Here is a 20,909-nt window from a genome sequence, read left to right on the forward strand (position 1 = left end):
TGTCATCTTGAATATAGTTCTTATAATTTTAATTTTGGCGAAAAACTATCGTATCCATAAAATACCCCTAAAATATGTCCAAAATCAGTTCAAGTGTTCTATTGGGTAAAGATTCAAAGACATCTAGCAATTAAAAAACTTTTTGTGAAGATAAATAAGAAAAAAATTTCAAAAATTATCTACCAATAATAAACTGACAATCTTGATGTTCTTATAAAGCTCGGAGACAGAGATAGAACAGCAACTAACTGAAAAGACAATACGGTACATATTCTAGCCGCAGCTTTCTTATAGTATGGTAAAAACAAAGGTGGACTCTTTAGAGCAGAGCGTGACATGCACAGAATACCGTGTACATAACCGTTTAGCTTTCTCTGAAATCAACCTGTGAGGAATGACTATAAGAATTATATCGCGCACGTGACGGTGATATCAATTCTACTAATCCACCTTTTTCGAACTGAGCCGCCAATTGCCGCGCGAGATTTTTTTGTCCGTTTTATCCCACTAAAACCCTTCAAGTTCTTTTTTCTCACCTATAGACAATAGAAAAATGTGTCAAAATAGAAAAAAGGATTGGATCGAGTTTAGGGGGATGATTAAATAATTAAGTGACACGCGCCTGATCGCGCGACTACGGTCAAAAAGGTGTATTGTTTGTTCAGAGTAAACAAGGGATGGCGCATATGTTTGTTTCTGATACGATAATATCATGTCCATCATAAAATCACCACTACCAAAGCCGCTCGTTGAATCTCTAGATGTAAATGGAGTCGATATTTTATGCGGATGATAATTTAGGACTTTTAAATAGTCTTTCGATTACTTTCTTGAGGTCCACGGTCATCTGACTCTCTCAACTTCAGCAATGTCTAAGTCATTTACAACACTTCTTGATTTTGATTTTCAGATTATACGACTGGATTGAAAGATTTGACAGTTACGGCAAAAAAGTCAGCATCACATCTTTAGAAGCTATTCAAGCTTCACAGTCTGGCAAAATCAAACGCGAATCGCCCACTGTTTTTTTCTACAAAAGAAATATGATGGATTTACCTAATGAGCCAAAAGGTGAGTTTGATGGAAATATAATACATTTGCACTCTTATGTTTTCAGTTAAATAATGTCGTTAAATTTAGTTGCTTTTATCAAGTGGCTTAAAGGTTTTCTACGGGAATGAAAGGAGCTTATTTTAGGAAGCCTCTTCATGCTGAGTCAGACAAATTAAAGCTACTTTTTTACGCAACGATATCCTGCAAACTAGTGAAAGCATCGAAAGTTGTTTCGAGATGTGACCTCACATTCTATTGGTTTTGTAAACAAAAAAATAGCAAAGTTGATTTCGAGCAAATGAATGTTTTGATTATAAGATAGAAAACGTTCTATTTGTTATAAACATAAAAACATTCGAAAGTATCAGTAAAAATCTCTTTGTTTGAGAAATGTTGTTTTTCTCATTGTATTTTCATTTTTTCAAAATCCTTTTCTAATCTTGGCGCACTTGTTTTTACTACATCAGCGTCATCATACCTTTCAATCAAAACAAAACCTTTAAGTGATTTTAACATCTATTGTGTACATGATATTAAAGATACGGTGAATCAATATCATATCCCTTATTGCAAACTTATTTAGACCCCCTGCTCATCCGTAAAATGTGCCAAAGAAATCGTCTTCCCCAGTGAGAATATTTTCCACAAATGTTATCCCCAACGCTTTTATCCTCGTCACCACTGTAAAAACATCGAATTTTACGAGTTATAAATGTCACGTTTTTTTTTTATAAGGAACCTTAACTTTGCTCTGAGCCTGGAGTTCCTTATTTTTACAGAGAATTTCAGCCTCAAAGTTCCTTATCGAGTTCCTTATTTACATAGCTGCTAAGTTTGGATAACCATCTCTTACTGTTCCTTAAAACTTGTTTTCTTATTCTCAGCCTGAGCAGTTCCTAAACAATTCCTTATTTTTTTGGACCATTTTCAGCCTCGAGTTCCTTATAAACGTGTTCCTTATATAAAAAAAAACGTGTAATAAATCTTCCACTTAAGGGCTTACATACACTACACAATATATTGTCAGGCAATATATTGATAGCATATTGCTGAATGCCGGCAATATTTTGAAAAGGTATTGTCAGCTTGATTTGCAATATTCCAACAATATAGGGGAATTGTTTACAGAAAGAAAATTCATTTTTATTACGCACGGAGCGAGCGTAAGCGAGCGGAGTGCGACTCTTTTGGCAAACGCATGCGCGTAAGCAAAATTTACAAAATTTCAATGATATGCGGGTACTAAAAATGGAAATTCAGTCTTTTTTTTCACCTTTTTTTTCGTCTAGCCGCTATTCCACCATGTTTAGCCTCTGGAATGTTTCAGCTTTGAAAATTTCGTGAAAATCAATCGTAAAAGGGGTTACGCACGGAGAACGAGTCTCGTGTTCGCAAAGCGAAAGGGATTCTATAGACGCCGGGTAGACGCCCCCGACGCCCCAAGCCCACTAGTTATGTAAGAAGAGGTGGTAGAGGCTATCAATCCGCTGCTCAAAAGAATATCGTACTTTTTTTCCAAAAATCAAAAATCCCAATGAAATTCCGAAAATCTAAAATTTCATAAATCTAAATTAAAAACGGATCAAAACTCGAAATAATGCGAATACTGTGATGATGACATAAATCTATTTACAGAAAGTTACAGGAAGCAACAAGTCCCGAGTTAAAAAAGGGAAAATAACTCGGATAGTTAAAGGAGGCACAATTTCCCGAGTTAGAGAATCAAAAATAACTCGGAAAGCTAAAGGAAGTAAAAATTCACGAGTTACAAAATGAAAAATAACTCGGACAGTTAAAGGATCCAAAAATTCCAAAGTCAAAAAACGAAAAATAAAGTTAAAGGGAGCAAAATAAACCTATTTATGAAATGAAAAATCACGTTATAACTCGGAAATTCCGGGTCTCTAAAATTTCGAATGTTTTTGTTCGAAAATCTTGTTAGATTCGAACGTTAGATTCGAACAAAAACATTCCCGCTGAAAATATGCACATCAAAATAAATAAACATTTTTTCAGAGGCTTCAAAATAAATGCAGCAGCTTTTTCAGAGATGTGAAATTATCATTATACGTAGAAAAAGAAGATGTATTGTATTTTTTCGATTGGGAAGAAATTCTTCATCATCGCATTTCTCTATAAGATTGATAACACTTTTTGATGTTTTTGTTTCGATGCATGGATGAGAGAAATTTGCATACTGATTTAAATAGCTATAAATGGTCTGAAACAACATTTTTGCCACAAAAACTAAATGGGGAACTTCTCAACTTTCAACTTTATTGTCAAGCTGTAAACGTGTCGAATTTTCGAAGATGTTGAAGAATTGATGCTGAAAAGTCAAAGACACAGTTTTGTGGAGAATTGGCTGGAAGGAGACACGAGAGACCGTTTACAAAAATCCCTCGTTAATGGTTTAATCAAAGACATCGAATTTCCGTCATTTTGTTATGACAATTTTCTTGACAAGTATTAAAGAATTTCAAGCTTTTATGCATGCATTGTATTGATAAAAAATCTGTTTGGTTTTCACGAACGAAAGTGCCAAAAGCTGAATTTATATGGGTTGTGTCATGTGTGTGTCGAGTAGTTTTGTAATAATTTCTTCATATTTCATCAGATTTAATTTCACTGACTTTTTGGAAAGAATAGAATAAGAGCTCATCAAAAAATAGTTTTTTTTAACGTTTTCCCGTTAGCAATATTTATTCCGAGAGTTCAGTTCTTTTCGACTGTTTTGTTTTGATTTTCTCACACCGCTTACCCGATTGTTAGCCAATTTTTATTTATTATCTCTTTTTTTTTTGATGACGTCATCAGCTGAAAATGGCTAAAGATTCAGCCAAATTTGAAAGTCCTACTCAAGCGTTATAAACTCTTCAATCTCATTCCCCATAAAATTCCCGATAGAATGAGGGGTCAACGACCTTCCAACTCCTTTCCAATCTCACGTTATTGCATTTTTTTGTTTTGATGACGTCATCAACTGAAAATGGCTAAAAATTCAGCCAAATTTGAAAGTCCTTTTCAAGTCTCATAAATCCTCCCATCTCATTCCCCACAGTTCCCCATAAAATTCCCGATAGATTGAGGGGTCAACGACCTCCCAACTCCTCTTCAAGCTCGAGATATCGCATTTTGAAGTTTTTCCCAAACCCGTGACGTCATTGGGTCCCTTTACCCCTAATGTTATCAACGGTCAATTCGCGAATTTTGAAACTTTCGCGGTCAACAGGTACCTTGTGCCCCAAGGGTCCCAAAAAACCAAAAAACGTCAATTTTTTCCAAGGGAAAGTGGGTTTTTAAATTTGCGAAAGATTGACACTGCAACGACTTCATCTCAAAAAACGCTAATTTTCACGAAATTTTCAAAGTTTAAACATTCCAGAGGCTAAACATGTTGGAATAGCGGCTAGACGAAAAAAATCGTGAAAAAAAACTGAATTTCCATTTTTAGTACCCGCATATCTATGGCAGTTTATTTGTAGCAAAATTGTGATTTTACTATTTAACCAAAATTTTACTATTCAACGAAATATTTTACTATTTAGTGCCAACGAAAATATTTTAGTGCCAACGAAAATATTATGGTTCAACCAAATTTTACTATTCAACGAAATATTTTATCATTCAACGAAATATATAACTGTTCAACGAAATATTTCATTATTTAGTGCCAACCAAAATATTATGGTTCAACCAAATTTTACTATTCAACGAAATATTGCTATAGTCAAGATTTGTGCCAACGAAAAAATATTCGTTCAACCAAAATTCGCCAAAATTTCTCCATGGAAGAGTAATAAAACGCAGAACACTGTTTTTCCGGTCCTGGTATTTACACCCAATGATTCGCACATGTCAACACATGAGGAGTTTTATTCATTTCCAAGAATTTGCTCAGTTGGTGTCCTGTGGTTGTGATGGTTTTGAGTTACAAGAGGAAGTGAATTGATGGATTAAAGCAAGATTAATGTTTCATAACTTACTTTATATATCAGTATGTGTGTAAAGCTCTGATTGATTCAAGGTAGGAGAAAATTACTCTAGTCGAGGAGGTTACCATTGCAAAATTAACTGAATTTTTTACAAGAGAAGATCGGTGTGCCTGTAAACTTTCAACATTACATCAGCTTACCCCTTAGGAGTTTTAACCCCTACAGTATGGGCTGGAAACAATCTGTGAAGTTTTTATTCAATTGATCCCTGGAGGAAATCTTTATAGAGCTACGTCAGCAGGTTGCTAATCCTGTCTATTCCTGACCGCTCTACTTAAAACAAACAATCTACCCAAATTTTGGTTTAATAATCTTTTTCTCAACTTCAGTTGAGCTATAATCTGAGAATGTCTGTGTCTGTCTGTCTGTCTGCGTATCTGTCCCAGAGCATTAGGGCAGGCTGTAGGCCTAAAAAATTGTCCGATTTGACTGAAATTAAGTACACTTGTCCATTGTTAGTTTTAGCCCAGGGGATGTCAATCAAATTAACATGATTTTGGGTGGGGGGGGTCTTCAAAATCAAAAAAGACCTAACATAGACCTTTTCGCCTTTGGGTCCGCCATATTGAATTGTATGCAAAAATTATGGTTGCCGAATTGCCGTGGTGAAATTCCCTTAGAAAGTATGCAAAACATATGCAAGTTTACACAAAGATTAAAAAGACAACAAAGCATCTTATAAATAAATATTATAATCATTAGAACAATAAAAGATGGAATTTCTTAATCCAAAAGGAAATATTTACAGAACAACAAAAGCCTTTTAGGAATTTGTTCTTAAAGACATTGCATATTCTGTTTTCCTGCCATTAAAAAATTCCACGAAGACGGAGTACACACATCAAACTTTCAAAACACGCATACTGAAAGCAGTAATTATGACGTCACACTTCATCAATGTTTTGATTTGATCATTTGGCGGCTCCATTCCCAGGAGAATAATTTGCTGTCAGCCGAATAAGGATTGTCTTTTACCTTCGCAGGCAATTTTTCAGTTTGAGTTTATGTCCAATGTTATGGTTTTTTGAAGTGCTTGTTCTAAGAGATGAGTGAATATAATTGTTTTTAGTTTTCAAAAGAAGCAAATTTAATCTTTCTTCTACAAGATTACACTTTAATATAATGCCAATTATGCATGTAAGTTTTTATTTAATACTTTCTTTTTGCATATGTTTTGCATACTTTCTAAGGGAATTTCACCACGGCAATTCGGCAACCATAATTTTTGCATACAATTCAATATGGCGGACGCAAAGGCGAAAAGGTCTATGATAGAGCTCTTCAAACTGAGCAAAAAATGTAATATATCAAAGTTTCAACTTTTCTAGATCAAAAGTTATGGGCGTTTTTGTGGTAAAAAAGTGCTATAATTTTGCATAAATTATGCAGATTGTGGGGAAATTCCCTGTTTTCAATCAAATTTTGACCATAAAATCGTCTACAACTTTTGATCTAAAAAAGTTGAGACTTTGATATAATACATTTTTTTGCTCAGTTTGAAGAGCTCTATCACGTAGTACTGTATAACTCTTTTTTGATTTTGAAGACCCCCCAAAAATCACAAATTTTCAGGGCTTACAATTTTGCCTAAAAACGCAAAAAATCGCAAATTACGCAAAAACTGCGGGTTTTCAAGCTTGGTAACATTCAGATTTGGAATCAGCACCCTCAAATTGAGTAAGAAACATGTCAAAAAGTTGGTCACAGACATTTTGAATTTTTTCTTTATTTTTGAAACAATAACTGGCGACAGCCTACTGGTTTAGCAAGCAAGCAAATTTATTTTCGATTTTATTAATATTATATTAATTGATACAATCGAAATCAATTCATTTAGAATTTTAGATAAATTTCGATTGGCTTTCAATTGTGTTCAGCAATCAATCTCCAATCATTTGATTGATTTCAAAATTTTTTGCTTGATTGTGTTCAATGATCATTATTTTTTGGACCTACCTCCGGGTACCCCGGTGGAGGTCCTTTAAATTAACCCATGTCCGTTCGTCCGTTCGTCCGTTCGTCTGTTGCCAGCTTTTCTCGAGATTGGCTCATTAGTTTTTTCTGATTTTTTGCACAATGATGCAAAATGGCAATGCCGAAAATGTGACGGAGCCCGATTTTCGGGAAAAAAAAATTTTCCGGCCGAAAATGTCGGAAATATCCCGGAAAAACTGTTTTTTTGGCACTTTTTCGAGATTTTATCATTAGTTTTTTCAGATTTTTTGCTCAAAGATGCGTATTAACAATGCCCAAAACATGGCCGAGTTAGATTTTTGAGTAAAAATTTTTTCCGGCCGAAAATGCCGGAAATATGCCGGAAATTGCCGTTTTTCTGGATTTTCATTGGACTTTTTCCTTATAATTGGTTGTTTTTACATTCAAAAACATTATTAATAGCAATGCCATGGCTCCGAATGGGGTTCTAGGTCCCCCCAACAAATTTAGGTCCCCCCTACGATTTAGGTCCACCCACTTTTCAGTAAGGTTCAGGTCCCAGTTGAAATATAAAGGTTCAGGTCCCTGCAAAAATTACTTTCAAGGTTCAGGTCCCAGCAAAAAAAGCTTCTGTCAGTTCTGGTAGTATTATTACTAGTTTTTTTACGTATCAACATGGCACGTCAACCAACTGAGGAAGAGAAGAACGAATTCATGTACATCATAAAAATGCATAAATATTTGGTTACATATCTTGGCAAAATGCTGATTATACAAGCCACGATGATAATAAATTTCAAGAACCTGAACTACCATGGGCCCCGGGTTGGGATTAAAAGTCGGGGGTCCAAATTGAAAATTTAAATAAATGTTGCCCACCATGGTTGGGCAACGAGAAAATTTTGGAATTTTAAGGGTAGAAATCTGCCATTTTAGCCTACATTTTCATAGAATGTAAGAGATAAGTTCAATAGAAAAATCCTTAACTTATTAACCAAAACAATAGTGAGGGGGTATTTTACAGTTTTCTAATTAGCCCCCAGAACTTTAGTGTAGCCCTTCAGCTCCCCCCCACTTTTTTAGGTCCCCCCTGAGTTTAAAAAATGAGACAGCTCCCACCCACTTTTAGGCCAATTTAAGATTTACACCCCCCAAATAAGTGGGGGGGGGGCGGAGCCATGAATGCCCACCATCAAGCATGTTTCATTTTCAATAAAATTGATTTTTGAAGCCGGAACTATTCAAAAATCGCCGGAACAACCTATTTTCGCCGGAAAGACAGTATTTCTTGAATTTCTCGAGCTGTACTTTATATTTTTTTATGAAATTTCGCACACTGATGCAAAATGGCAATACCTAAAATGTGACGGAGCCAGATTTTCGAAAAACATTTTTTTCCGGCCGAAAATGCCGGAAATATGCCGGAAAAACCGGTTTTTGACATTTTCTCGAATTTTCTCTGATTTTTTGCAGAACGATGCATATTCGCAATGCTCAAAACATGACCGAGTTCGATTTTTGAGAAAATGTTTTTCCGGCCAAAAAAGCCGGAAATTTCCGTTTTTGCAGATTTTCATTGGATTTTTTCGTTTCATGTCTTTGTTTTTTTCAAACAAAAACATCATTTATAAGAATATCCACGATTAAGCATGGTTCAATTTTCAATGAAACTGATTTTGGTACAGGAACTTTCTAAAAATCGCCAGAACAGCCGAGAATCGCCGGATTCCATGAATTTCTCGAGTTGTTCTCGTCTTATTCTGCATTTTCATACTATTGTTCTTATTTTATTTATATCAATTGTCTTATTACATCAATCTTCAGGTAGGTCCATTCAGCATGTAGCTTGTTCAATTGCATTCAATACCAGATAAAGTGTAGTATGAAGAGTGAAGCTTTTTTCTTTTTGTTCTTTTGTTGCTTTTGAAATTTTAGGGGGTACTGTCTAACAGTGATACATTGCACTTTTCTGTCATACTTTTTCACTGTGTATTTAACCGAATAGCGATATGTACATTTTAAAAACAAAAGTAAATTTTTGTTGTGTTTTGATTTGTAATTGATCAATCTGTAAACATGAGATTCAATCTGATGACTGGGATTTTATGAGTAAAACAAAGGAAATAAGGTGAGTGAAAAGTATGGCAGAATTTAAGTGCAATGTATCACTCTTCAACGGAACTAATCTTTTAGTAGGTATCTTATTGAAGAAATATAATTTTCATTTAAAAGATGGATTTAGAGCAACATCGAGAGTTTTTGAATAACCTTAGCTACCTTGTTGACAGCTGCCATAATCTGGATAAAGATCCCTTCATATTAACACAAAGCTTGCAATATGCTTTGGAATATTTAGGACATTTGGAACATGATGATCAATGCAGAGCAATTCTGGAGCAAATTCTAATAATACATAGGATGTTTACACACGCAATTAGAATGGTTTCACCTGAAATCACCAATTCAAAATCTAATGGGCCTGGAAGACCAAGATGTCTAGTTAGCCCTACAACTCTTATTGAACTCAGAAACCTAGGTTTCAATTGGACAACTATAGCTGAAATGTTGCTTGTCTCCAGATGGACTATTCATAGGCGAGTAAAGGAATATGGGTTAACTGATTTTCTTAACTATAGTGACATAAATGACCAGGAACTGGATGATTTGATTAGGAAATATAAAGATAATCATGGTATAGCCGTAGGTAGATCACTAGTTATTGGTCATTTAAAAACTCTTGGTATTCGTGTCCAGCACAGAAGAATTATAGATTCCCTTATACGCATTGATCCCATTTCATCAAGGTTAAGATGGGCTACAGTTATCAAAAGAAGAAAGTACAATGTCCCTGGGCCAAATAGCCTATGGCATTTAGATGGACACCATAGCTTGGTTAAATGGGGATTTGTAATACATGGTGGAATAGATGGCTATTCAAGATATATTGTTTTTTTGAAATGCTCAACAAATAACAAAAAGGAAACTGTTCTGGAACTTTTTGAAGATGCTTTAACACGTGTTGGTATTCCATCTAGGGTACGGACTGACAAAGGAGGGGAAAATGTTTTAGTATGGGGTCACATTGAGAATTTGAGAGGTCCAAACCGTGGTAGCTATATTGCTGGTTCGTCTGTACATAACCAGAGGATTGAAAGATTGTGGCGAGATGTTTGGACGTGTGTTTGCAATAACTTCTACTACACTTTTCAAAGTATGGAAGATCAAGGTAAATCCATTGTTTAGGGTGAAAATTTATCTTTAAAAGGGATGGTTCATCAGTCAAAGTTGATTAATACATAGATTATTTTCTCTGGCTCGTATTGCCATTTTAAAACTTTAAAAAAATCTTCAGACATAAACGATATATAACCTGCTTGAGAAAACACAGCTTAATTTTCACTGCGACATTTTAAAATTCATACAGAAGGTAGAGGGGCTTTTTTACAACAAATGTATATTATCTTTGTGTGTCTTCTGGAAAATACAATCTAATGAAATAACTGATTTAAAAAAATGACTTTTTGTCCAAACTGCCCTTTTAAGTGATGTACTTTTTTTGCTAACACTTTTAAGGTCAAATAATATCTTTCATAGGCAACATTTTTTAAAAAATATGTTAGACTTTAATAATCTATGATTATATAAAAGGGGCTTTTTCATTTTGCATAATGGACCTTAATTTTATATGAATGTGTGTTTTTTTATGCCATACATCGGATAATAATGGATAATGATGAATAAAGGAACTGGTACATACATTATTTATAGCAATATTTGAACCATGATTCAACAGTTTTAGTAAAACTTTTTAAATTTTAGGTATATTAGATTGTGATGATGATACTCAGAAGTTTGCACTACATTATGTGTTTCTTCCTCGGATTAACCATGTTGTAAGAAGTTTCACTGAGTCTTGGAATTATCACCCCATTCGAACAATGAAAAACTGGTCTCCTGTTCAAATATGGACAAATGGGATGGTGGATTCTAGAAATAGACACCAGCATCAAATAGCTGAGTTGCAAAATTTTCAATCTCCAAATGAGATAGATGATGATTTGACATGGTATGGGATGGACTGGAGTGCTCCATCTCCAGAAGATGATGGACTTTCAATGGTAACAGTAGAAAACATTCAGTTAGACCTTCCAGATGATATCCTTCAACAGCTGAATACCATTAACCCATTAGAAAAATCAGAAGTGTTTGGCATAGATATATATTTGAAAGTGATGGATATCTTTAACAGAAATGAATAGTTTATCTTTGTTATGGTGTATGTAAAATAAAATTTGAAACATAAAATCTATTTCAGATGGGAAAATTCATTGATTTGTGTTATAATTAAAAATATAATATACCAACTGTTTAATACATCAATTAACAGAAATGAATAGTTTATTTTTGTTAGGGTGTATGTAAAATAAAATTTGCAACTCTTTACCAACTGTTTAATACGTCAAAAGAGATGATTCTTTTTCAAAAAGGGCTAAAATGTTGTTTTATCGATTAATTTTTCTTTTACAGATTTTTTCTAACAGGGTTCCCACATCAGCTCCTCAAAACTCCTCAAATCTCCTCATTTTTGTTCAAATTTGTCTGATGTTCTCCTCAAATCTCCTCATGTGAAATTCATGAAGGATTTGATTAGCTTACATAATGCTTTTTTTTATATGTATTTTTTTTAATGTGTTGACAAATTTTCCTATGTTTCTTGACAATTTTTTTAAAAATAAAAACACTCCACTTAACATTTTTTATTTATACATTAGTTTTTAGTATAGCAGTGTTCTTTGATGAAGATCTTTTGTATCAGTAAAATATTTGGGGTAACCTAAAAAAAGGCAGAGAGGCTAGAAATAGTCCAAATTTCTTTTAAGTTCATCAGTGAGGGTGTGGGAGCTGCTTTAATCAGTTTGAAAATATTGCACTTTTAGCCAGTTTAGGGAGTTCAATTTCACAGAAAATAGTCTGCTATAGTTGATAAGGAAAGCAAATAGGGGTATACCTAAATGAGTGCATTTTCTTGGAGGTACCAAACTAGAGGGCTAGCTAAAAAAATCTCAAATCTAATGGGATACCTAGATACTGGAGGTGCTTCTTTGGGGTATACCTTAAGGGAAGAAATTTTCGATGAACAATTTTTCACGTAATTTAATTTTGCGGTTTTTTGGCAAAACCGTGAAATTAAATTCCGCAAAACACAAATATTCTCACAATAAAAAAAATCACCCCTAAAATTGGTCTTTCTAAGGCAAAATAGGGCTTTCTTTTCAAGTGTGTCAGAAAAGAAAAAGATGCAGTGTCAGCACAACCGGGAATTCTAAATGGAATACTTTAAAGGAAGAAACTACGAAAGTAAGTTCCTGCGTAAAATGCTGAACATCTTCATTCGCGAAAGTTAATTCCCAAAATGTTTCAAAAACTTTATTTTTTGAGGGATTTACACTACAAGAACAGGGGCGGGGTCGGTAGTAAAATCTCAGACATAATGACGTTTACTACGGTGGTGGTGTGGCGAAAAATCAAAAAAAAAATTTACTATCTAGGGTAGTTAAATATTAAAATGGGTGGTATCTATGTGTTAAATGTTGAAAAAATTTTACTACCTGGGTAATTAAAACTGGTAAAATTAGCAAATTTTAGCTATTTTTGTAATTCTTTTAATTTTTTGGATGACTTTTCTGAAAAAATGTGAAAATGTTTATAATTTGAAAAAATTTTCTGTTGGAAAGTTGTTTGCTGCAAACAATTGTCAATATAAAAAAGACTTCAATTCTAAGGGCAAAACATTAATTTTTTGCACTAAGTGAAAAATGTGTCACAGAAATAATCTTTTTTTAGCTTTTTTTGTGAAATGTGTCCGAAAAGCAACCAAAAAATAGGTGGTCTCCACGACAAATTGTCCAAAAAACTTTTACTACCAGGGTAGTAAAATACCTCTTCCAAGAGTCAGGGTGGTGGTATGTAAAAATTCGTCAAAATCCTTTTACTACTCGTATATGTCTGAGATTTTACTACCGTCTCCCCCCCCCTGTACAAGAACCTATAGAAAGCTTTAGGTTTTTTTAAGAGGGGGCATAAGAGTGTCCTAATCATGGAAAAAAGATTTTCAAATTGCCTTTTTCACTTAAGTTAATTCTCGCAAAACATAGTCAAATGGTCCATTCGCGAAAGTTTCTTCCTTTAAAGTAAGCAGTTCGGCCGAAAGAAGTTAGTGGCACTGAAAAAAGAATTTTTTTGGGATTTTTAATGATAATTTTCATTATTATTTCAGATAAAGCTAAAATGGCATATAATGATCAAGATTTAGAAGAAAAAGTAAAAAAGATAATGAGGGAAAGTTTGCGTCCATCTACCTCTAGTGGTGAAAATGTATTTTCCAGAACCCAATCACTTATTTCTACTGCAATTGGTAGCAGTCTACCCACAGCTGGAAGTTTTCTACCACATCGTAACACACCTAATGCTCCTCAGCCAAAACGAAGAAGTGTACCTGGACATCCATATCGTTTTACAAGTGGTTCTAAAAAATCCAAATCTGTAAAGTCAAAAGTGTTTCAAGTGGCATTATTTCCAAAAAACTTGGATGGAGATAATGGATATCGAGCTGACGTAGAGAGTGAGTTGGTATCAGGTCTGATTGACCTTTACCCTGACTATGATGAAAGAATGATCAGAAGCTCTTTAGCAACATTATTCAAAACAGAACTCCCATTGATAAAATCAAATGATTTTGAATTTGTTAAGCGAATAAAGAATGGTTTGTCAGTTCCATCTGCTGCTCATGGTTTCACCTATGGCTTTGATGCCATAAAGACTCTGGCTGGTCAAGGCAAACTATGTTGTAGATTGCTTGTTGACATTATTGATCTGTATCATCAAAACGACGATGACAATGATGATGTAACTCTTCCCGAAGCATTAAAAAAACGACAATCAACAGTTTTCAACAGTGTATCTTCACCATTAGCAGGTTAGGAATCTTTTGTATTTTAAACGTGTAAAATTATAGTTGAAAGTATGCATATTATGTGCAAAAATATATCTAAAATATAATAGAATAGAACTGAGCTCCTTGTACTTGTCACTGATGTAGTACATAAAAGCTGCAATTTGGGCTTCTAGTTTTTCGTTGGAGGTACTGTATGGCTTCAATATTTCACAGAATTGTAAAAGCTTTTTCGAGCTGTTTCGAGACATAACTCAAATTTTTATCTTTTTCAGAAGTAACATCTGATAATGCTGGAAGCTCCAATAATGTTACAAGTCCCCCTTCTAATACAGTGAAGAAACGACAATCAACAGTTTGCAACAGTGTATCTTCACCCTTAGCAGGTTAGGAATCTTTTGTATTTAACGTAGTACTGTGTGCAAAAATATATCAATAGAACCAGATAGAACTGAGCTCCTTTTCACTAATGTAGTACAGAAAAGCTGCAGTTTGGGTTTCTATAGCAAGATATGCTCACACATTTTTGTAGTTTTTCGTTGGAGGTACTGTATGGCTTAAACATTTTTCACAAATTATAAAAACTTATATATATAACTCAATTTTTTATCTTTTTTAGAAGTAACTTCTGATAATGCTGGACAGGCTGGAAGCTCCAATAATGTTACAAGTCCCCTTTCTAATACAGGTTAGAGACTCATTTTTAGTTACCTATCAGCTGTTTCCTCATCCTAAATTGAACCATTTGAAGCAAAAAAATCATTGAATAGTTCAGAATGTAGGCAGAAATCAACCAAGCACTCTTGCAGCTTTGGCGAAAAACCTGGTGTGTCAAGAAAAAGGCGCGCCCAGGACCTGTTTGTTAGCCTTACACTTAGTTCAAATCTACTTTTTGGACCTACCCCGGTGGAGGTCCTATAAATTAACCTTTGTCCGTTCATTCGTTCGTTCGTTATTAGCTTTCCTCATGATTGGCTCATTAGTTTTTTCTGATTTTTTGCACAAAGATGCATAACTATAAACCCTCAAATGTGACGGAGCCCGATTTTCAAAAAAAAAAATTTTGGGCAAATTTGGGCCAAAAAACGGCTAAAAAACGGGTTTTTTGGACTTAGGTCGAAAATTAGGTCGTTAATTTTTTCTGATTTTTTGCATGAAAGTAGGGTACCATCGTAGGTAAAAGATGGCTTAAGCAGATTTTTGCAAAGAAAATTTGTTGGCTCAAAAAACGCATGTTTATCTATAAGAATCACTATTAATAAGCATACATCACTCAATTTTTTTATGAGATAGATGTTTTTTTTGCTCAGGAGGGCTTACTTTTAAAAAATATGTGTGTTTAGACATGAAATTTTGGTTGCTTGGCGTGTTTTTATAGGAAAATAGGCCAAATTCGATATTCTTTTATAAGCACATTATCAATTACTTAGGTATTAGCTTTTCTCGAGATTGGCTCTTTCATTCTTTATGATTTTTTGAGCACAGATGCATAACTATGAACCCTCGGATGTGACGGAGCCCGATTTTCGAAAAAACAAATTTGGAGGCAAATTTCAGCTAAAAAACGGCTAAAAAAAGGGTTTTTTGGACTTTGTGAAATATTGGATCATTGTTTTTTCTGACTTTTTGCATGAAAGTAGGTAAAAGATGGCTCAAGCAGATTTTTGTAAAAAAAGAATTTTCAGCTCAAAAAACGCATCTTTATCTATAAGAATCACTATTAATAAGCATACATCAATGTTCTTGAAATTACTGAATTTTTTGATGAGATATGTTCTCGAAGTCTTGAATATGAAAGAATATTTCAAGAGCATGAAATTTTGGTTTCCAAACGTTTTTTTATAAGAAACAAACGACTAATTTTAATAGATCGTCACTATTTGTGTTCTGAATGATTGTTTCATGGTCACGCTTATGTAGATATCAATTATATATGTGTTAAATGCATAACCAGGTAGGTCCATAAAAGTATCACTTGTTCATTTTGAATTCAAAATTTGAATCTCAAATTTAAAATTTAAGAAATTGTGATTCTCAAATAATTATCTATTCTCTTAGGTTCCATTAACGAGCACAGCTATTCAAGTTCAGGTAAATATTCATATATTTATTTTGAATATACCTTGGTGACAAAAAATTCTATTCATTTGGCAGGAATTTATTTATTTCCGGACATTTTTTATTTACACAACTTTGGTTTTACAGTTACATTCAAATGTTTGCAGTTTCTATTATAGTTCTGTAACAATAAAACCCACGGTACTTTAGGTAGTCCAAATACCAATTTTTCAACAATTGGTTTTATTTTTTAAATTTAATTTCAAGCAGAAATTTATAAACCATTTATCTCTTAAAACTAAATTGAAAATAAAAGAATTTTCCAAGGGAAACTAACAAATAGGCTTTTTCCACTTTGTAGAATTGATTGACTTGACTAAAGAAAATGTTGACATCCATGAAATCGTTGTCCGGCGAAGCCATATTCGGGACGACTTGATTCAGGAATTTGAGCAAGAAGATATACTAAAGAAGAAACTGAAGTTTGGTTGCATTATGCTCAACGGATCGTTAGAAAGAGGTCAAGGGGATGGTGTTGAAAGAGATGTAATTTCTTCTTTCTTTAACGAATTTTACGAATCGTGCTGTGTCGGTGCAACGGAGAAAGTTCCAATCGTAAGACACGATTATCAGAAAGCACAGTGGGAGGCTGTTGCCAGAATAGTTTGCCATGCTATACGGATAGGCTACTATCCTTTAAAATTGACTTATGCCTTTATGAAAAGCACATTCTTTGGTGAAGATCGTGTTGTAAGTAGTGACTTACTAACATCATTCTGTCAGTTTGTATCTCCAGAGGATAAAACCACAATCGAAAGAAATTTAAAAGAAATTGATGAAGATAAATCTGAAATTATTGAAGTACTTGACCTTTACAAGTGTCACACTTCACCAACCGCAGATAGTTTGGAAAATATTGTGGTACAGTTGGCACATAAAGAGCTGATTCAAAAGCCAAAATATATCGCTAGTGCTTGGTCAAGAGTTTTTGATTCAGTGAAATTTCCCATCTCATTTATGGTAAGGTTAAAAGAGGTATACAAGGAAAAGGTTCCAACTGGGAGAAAGGTTGTAGCCCTGTTTAAATGCGAAAATCCTTCAGCAAAGGAGCTTCTTTGCCTGGAGCATTTAAAAACATACACCCGGAACCTGTCAAGAGACAAACTCGAAAAACTTTTGAGGTTTATGACTGGTTCTGATACGATCAATGTTAAGAACATCGAAATCGACTTTCGTGAATTAGACGGACATGACAAAACTCCGGTGTTCCATACTTGTGGTCCTGTACTGACCTTACCAAACACATACACTAGCTACATTGAATTGGCTGAACAGTTTAGTGAGATCTTAAACAAAGATTGCTTGCTGGAGTTTGATATTGTGTAAATTATAACAACGTACACACATTTTTTAATACGAATAGCTTCTGTTCTACCTTAAAAGTTATTTAATTTTGCTATTGGCAATTTTTACAAAAAAAAACGCATTTCGCAGGGATTAAATTTAGCGATTTTGTCAAGTTTTTTACTAAAATTATGTCAAAATCTCCTAAACTTTTTTTGTTTTTTTATTTTCTACTATATTGTAAGAATCTCACAAACTTTTAGTAAGGTCGTGGTGAATAAAACCTGTTTGTGGGGAGGGGTAAGTAAAACTTCTTTATACATTCATTATCACTCAAAAACAAAATCGCCTAAAATCCGAGAATAAGTCTTTCAAGTGGTATAAATGGTTACATGCAAAAATCATTTTTCAAAAAAATACTACCATTAGGGTTTTGCCTTGGGAAAATGAGTCATGACAGAAAAAAGGGTGACCCGTACTTGGATTTTAGGCAAAAAATGTGTAAATAAAGTTTGGAGAAAGTTTCAGCTTTACGTTATGTTTTCCAAATTAGGATCAACGACCTCGCTATTTGTTTGTTTTTGTTTCAGTTCATGAGTAAAAATTTTTTGCACATTTGTTACCTTTCAACATTTTATTAAAAGCTAAAAGTTTTTCATTTTCTTAGATTTTCATTTCTAACATTTACATTTTTATCTCGTACAAGACCTGAATTCTTGGTTCTTGGTTCTTTTTAGGATCCAGTTGGCTCGAGTATCTTTTATGTTAGACATTTTAGTTTATAGCTTTAGATATTTTGATTTTTTACATTTATTTCTGTAAGCCATTCAAAATAATTATTTGTTTGGTTACTTTTCATATTCCAGCATATTCATATACATTTTTAAATTTTAAGCACACGTCTAAGAAGCTCTTTGGTCTGTGTCTGTGTAGCACTGAATTTAAATGGTGAGTGATTAAAGTGATGAACTGTCCATTAAAAAGCGAGTTTACTATAAGATCTACTTAATGGTTAATTCCATGTTCTGGAGTAATCTTACAGTGAAAGTCTTACAGCTGCTAATATTCAAAAGCAAGTGTTTAAAAGTCAGCATTTTTACTTATGTTTCTTGTATTGTATTTTATCTTGTTTTTATACCTTGGATCTTTTAAGGATCCAGTAGTTTCCGGTATATATTTTATATTAGACATTTTAGGTTATAGCTTTAGATTTAGGAAGTATTATTTTTGGATTACATTGGATCTTATTTTTACAATGGTAAGGCGTTTCTAAATCTCTAGTCAGGAAATAAATTTATGCAGAATTAATAAATGCGAATGATGATAAAATAAAATAAAGTTAAACCCTAGAAATAAAGGCGCTTTAATCTTGGTAATTCATAGCCAAAATACATGTGTCAACATGGGAACTTTCAATACAGTTTCCAATACATATGTTTACATGTCTATTAGGATGTGTAAGAGTTTAATGAATACACCAGCGGCCAGAATTTGTTGCAATTTTTACTTTAGTTGACATTTTGTTATAATTTTTGGATTATATATCGTCCATTGTTATTCTGATATTTATTTGACATTAGTTTAGTTTATATCTTCTATATCATTAAAAAAAGTTGAAATAACTCCTGAATGACTTAATTTTACTACCATGATGTACATTGACTGACGAACCGTGTCTTACGATGGTGTTAATGGGATGCCAAAAATTACCAATTTAGTAAAAGAAGCTCTGTCAAAACCATGCCAAATTTTGGTTAACTATACTTTAGGCGGAAAACTTTTTGCGTGGAGAAACTTTCGTTAGACCGAAGACTCACGAAATTTTCGACGCAAACTAATCAGGAGTATAAATGAATTTCTTTCCTGTTCTTTCAGCAGAAAATGAGCAAGTAGTGCCGAATTCTTGTCAAATTTGATATGCTAAAATTAACATACATGCTCTTTGATTTGAAAAATTTCATTTTTCGAAAATTTCAAGGATTTTTCGGCGTGAGCATTAACGAATTGCCCTTTTCAGAATTTTCAAAAGCATGAACTTTTCGCGAAAGAGACTAAAAAATCCAAAAAGTGTGTACGCTTAAAGTAAAGTTATTCGTAAGATTCAATATCTACGCAAATACTTGCCGCGAAAATTAATCCGATTAAAATAGTGATACCATGGATGTATAAGAGAACTGGATAAACAACTTATGAAACGGTGGAGAGCAAGGCATTGTTTAACTATTGTTTTGGAAAACAATCGATGTTCGAGCTTTACCCGCAAAGTACAATGTCATGTAGGATCGAAGATCATGGATTTTGAAAAATGTTTATAAACTTTTTTCTTAAAGCCATATTTCTTCTCGTCTTTATGCTTTCACTGACACTGACAGAAACTTTGAAATCAAAATCAGAAAAGCTTTACAGTTACTTTTCTCAAATTGCATTTCTGAAAACGCAAGTTGTTTATCCAGTTCTCTTATACATTCTTGGTGATACATACTTCTTCATTTTTTAAAAGTTCTAAACAAAAGGTCAATTATTTCTCACCCTCTCACCATCTCACCCTGATATTCTTATGTTATAGAAACTATTCTTTGAAAGCGCGAAAAAAGCGTGTGTCGCCACCACAAAGATCCCGGAGATACGGCGCCAAAAGTAGATGATTTTCCCGCCCAAAATTATTAGCAAGTTTACAGACTCTAGATTTGATTGTTCTGTGTTTTATTCTTTTTTATGGGTCGCACGGAAGAAAGACCAACACGGCAAATAATGGTTGAAAGAAAAATATTTTGTTGAATGGTAAAATGTTTGTAGAACACTTATATATTTTGTTGAATGGTATAAAATTTCGTTGAATAGTAAAATTTGGTTAAACCATAATACTAAATAGTGAAATATTTCGTTGAATACAAAAATTTGGTTGAACCATAATATTTTCGTTGGCACTAAATAGTAAAATATTTCGTTGAATACAAAAATTTGGTTGAACCATAATATTTTCGTTGGCACTAAATAGTAAAATATTTCGTTGAATACAAAATTTTCGTTGAACCATAATATTTTCTTTGGCACTAAATAGTAAAATATTTCGTTGAATACAAAATTTTCGTTGAACCATAATATTTTCGTTGGCACTAAATAGTGAAATATTTCGTTGAATAGTAAAATTATGGTTGAATAGTAAAATCGTAATTTTGCTACAAATAAACAACCATACATATCATTGAAATTTTGTAAATTTTGCTTACGCGCATGCGTTTGCCAAAAGAGTCGCACTCCGCTCGCTAACGCTCGCTCCGTGCGTAATTAGCGTTTTTAAAAAAAGTCGTTGCAGTGTCAATCTTTTGCAAATTTAAAAACCCACTTTCCCTTGGAAAAAATTGACGTTTTTTAGTTTTTTAGGACCCTTGGAGCATAAGGTACCCGTTGACCGCAAAAATTTCAAAATTCGCGAATGGACCGTTGAAAACATTAGGGGTAAAGGGACCCAATGACGTCACGGTATTGGGAAAAACTTCAAAATGCGATATCTCGAGTTTGAAGATGAGTTGGGAGGTCGTTGACCCCTCATTCTATCAGGAATTTTATGG

General features: G+C 33.6%; 3 protein-coding genes across 4 annotated transcripts in view; all 3 read left to right on the forward strand.

The window, feature by feature from the left end:
• Window positions 1-20,909, forward strand: part of LOC136814750 (telomerase protein component 1-like) — a 36,610-nt gene that overhangs the window by 3,435 nt on the left and 12,266 nt on the right. The window contains exon 4 of the mRNA XM_067071171.1: window positions 911-1,071. Within this exon, the coding sequence (XP_066927272.1) occupies window positions 911-1,071 (161 nt within the window). The remainder of the gene's footprint in view (window positions 1-910; window positions 1,072-20,909) is intronic.
• Window positions 9,155-11,406, forward strand: LOC136814747 (uncharacterized). Its single transcript, XM_067071167.1, has 2 exons — window positions 9,155-10,209; window positions 10,803-11,406. Exons 1-2 carry the CDS (start codon window positions 9,216-9,218, stop codon window positions 11,240-11,242), a joined length of 1,434 nt encoding a protein of 477 aa, XP_066927268.1. The 5' UTR covers window positions 9,155-9,215; the 3' UTR covers window positions 11,243-11,406.
• On the forward strand, window positions 13,265-18,414 carry LOC136814751 (uncharacterized). Of its 2 annotated transcripts, XM_067071172.1 has the most exons (5): window positions 13,265-13,959; window positions 14,211-14,321; window positions 14,555-14,623; window positions 15,994-16,026; window positions 16,355-18,413. In XM_067071172.1, exons 1-5 carry the CDS (start codon window positions 13,272-13,274, stop codon window positions 17,377-17,379), a joined length of 1,926 nt encoding a protein of 641 aa, XP_066927273.1. In that variant the 5' UTR covers window positions 13,265-13,271; the 3' UTR covers window positions 17,380-18,413. The 2 variants fall into 2 exon arrangements, with proteins under 2 accessions (XP_066927273.1, XP_066927274.1); XM_067071173.1 differs by lacking the exon at window positions 14,211-14,321 and having other exon boundaries at window positions 16,355-18,414.

Source organism: Clytia hemisphaerica, unplaced genomic scaffold (assembly GCF_902728285.1).
Source record: "Clytia hemisphaerica strain Z4C2 unplaced genomic scaffold, Clytia hemisphaerica genome assembly, whole genome shotgun sequence".
Lineage (NCBI taxonomy): Eukaryota > Metazoa > Cnidaria > Hydrozoa > Leptothecata > Clytiidae > Clytia > Clytia hemisphaerica.

Bases quoted from the DNA above. Each gene is read 5' to 3' on its own strand.
- LOC136814751 (XM_067071172.1), top strand. From the start codon at position 13,272: ATGGCATATAATGATCAAGATTTAGAAGAAAAAGTAAAAAAGATAATG. The intron at 14,624-15,993 runs GTTAGAGACTCA...CTATTCTCTTAG, and splicing joins AAGTCCCCTTTCTAATACAG to GTTCCATTAACGAGCACAGC. The intron at 16,027-16,354 runs GTAAATATTCAT...TCCACTTTGTAG, and splicing joins GCACAGCTATTCAAGTTCAG to AATTGATTGACTTGACTAAA.
- LOC136814747 (XM_067071167.1), top strand. From the start codon at position 9,216: ATGGATTTAGAGCAACATCGAGAGTTTTTGAATAACCTTAGCTACCTT. The intron at 10,210-10,802 runs GTAAATCCATTG...TTTAAATTTTAG, and splicing joins TCAAAGTATGGAAGATCAAG to GTATATTAGATTGTGATGAT.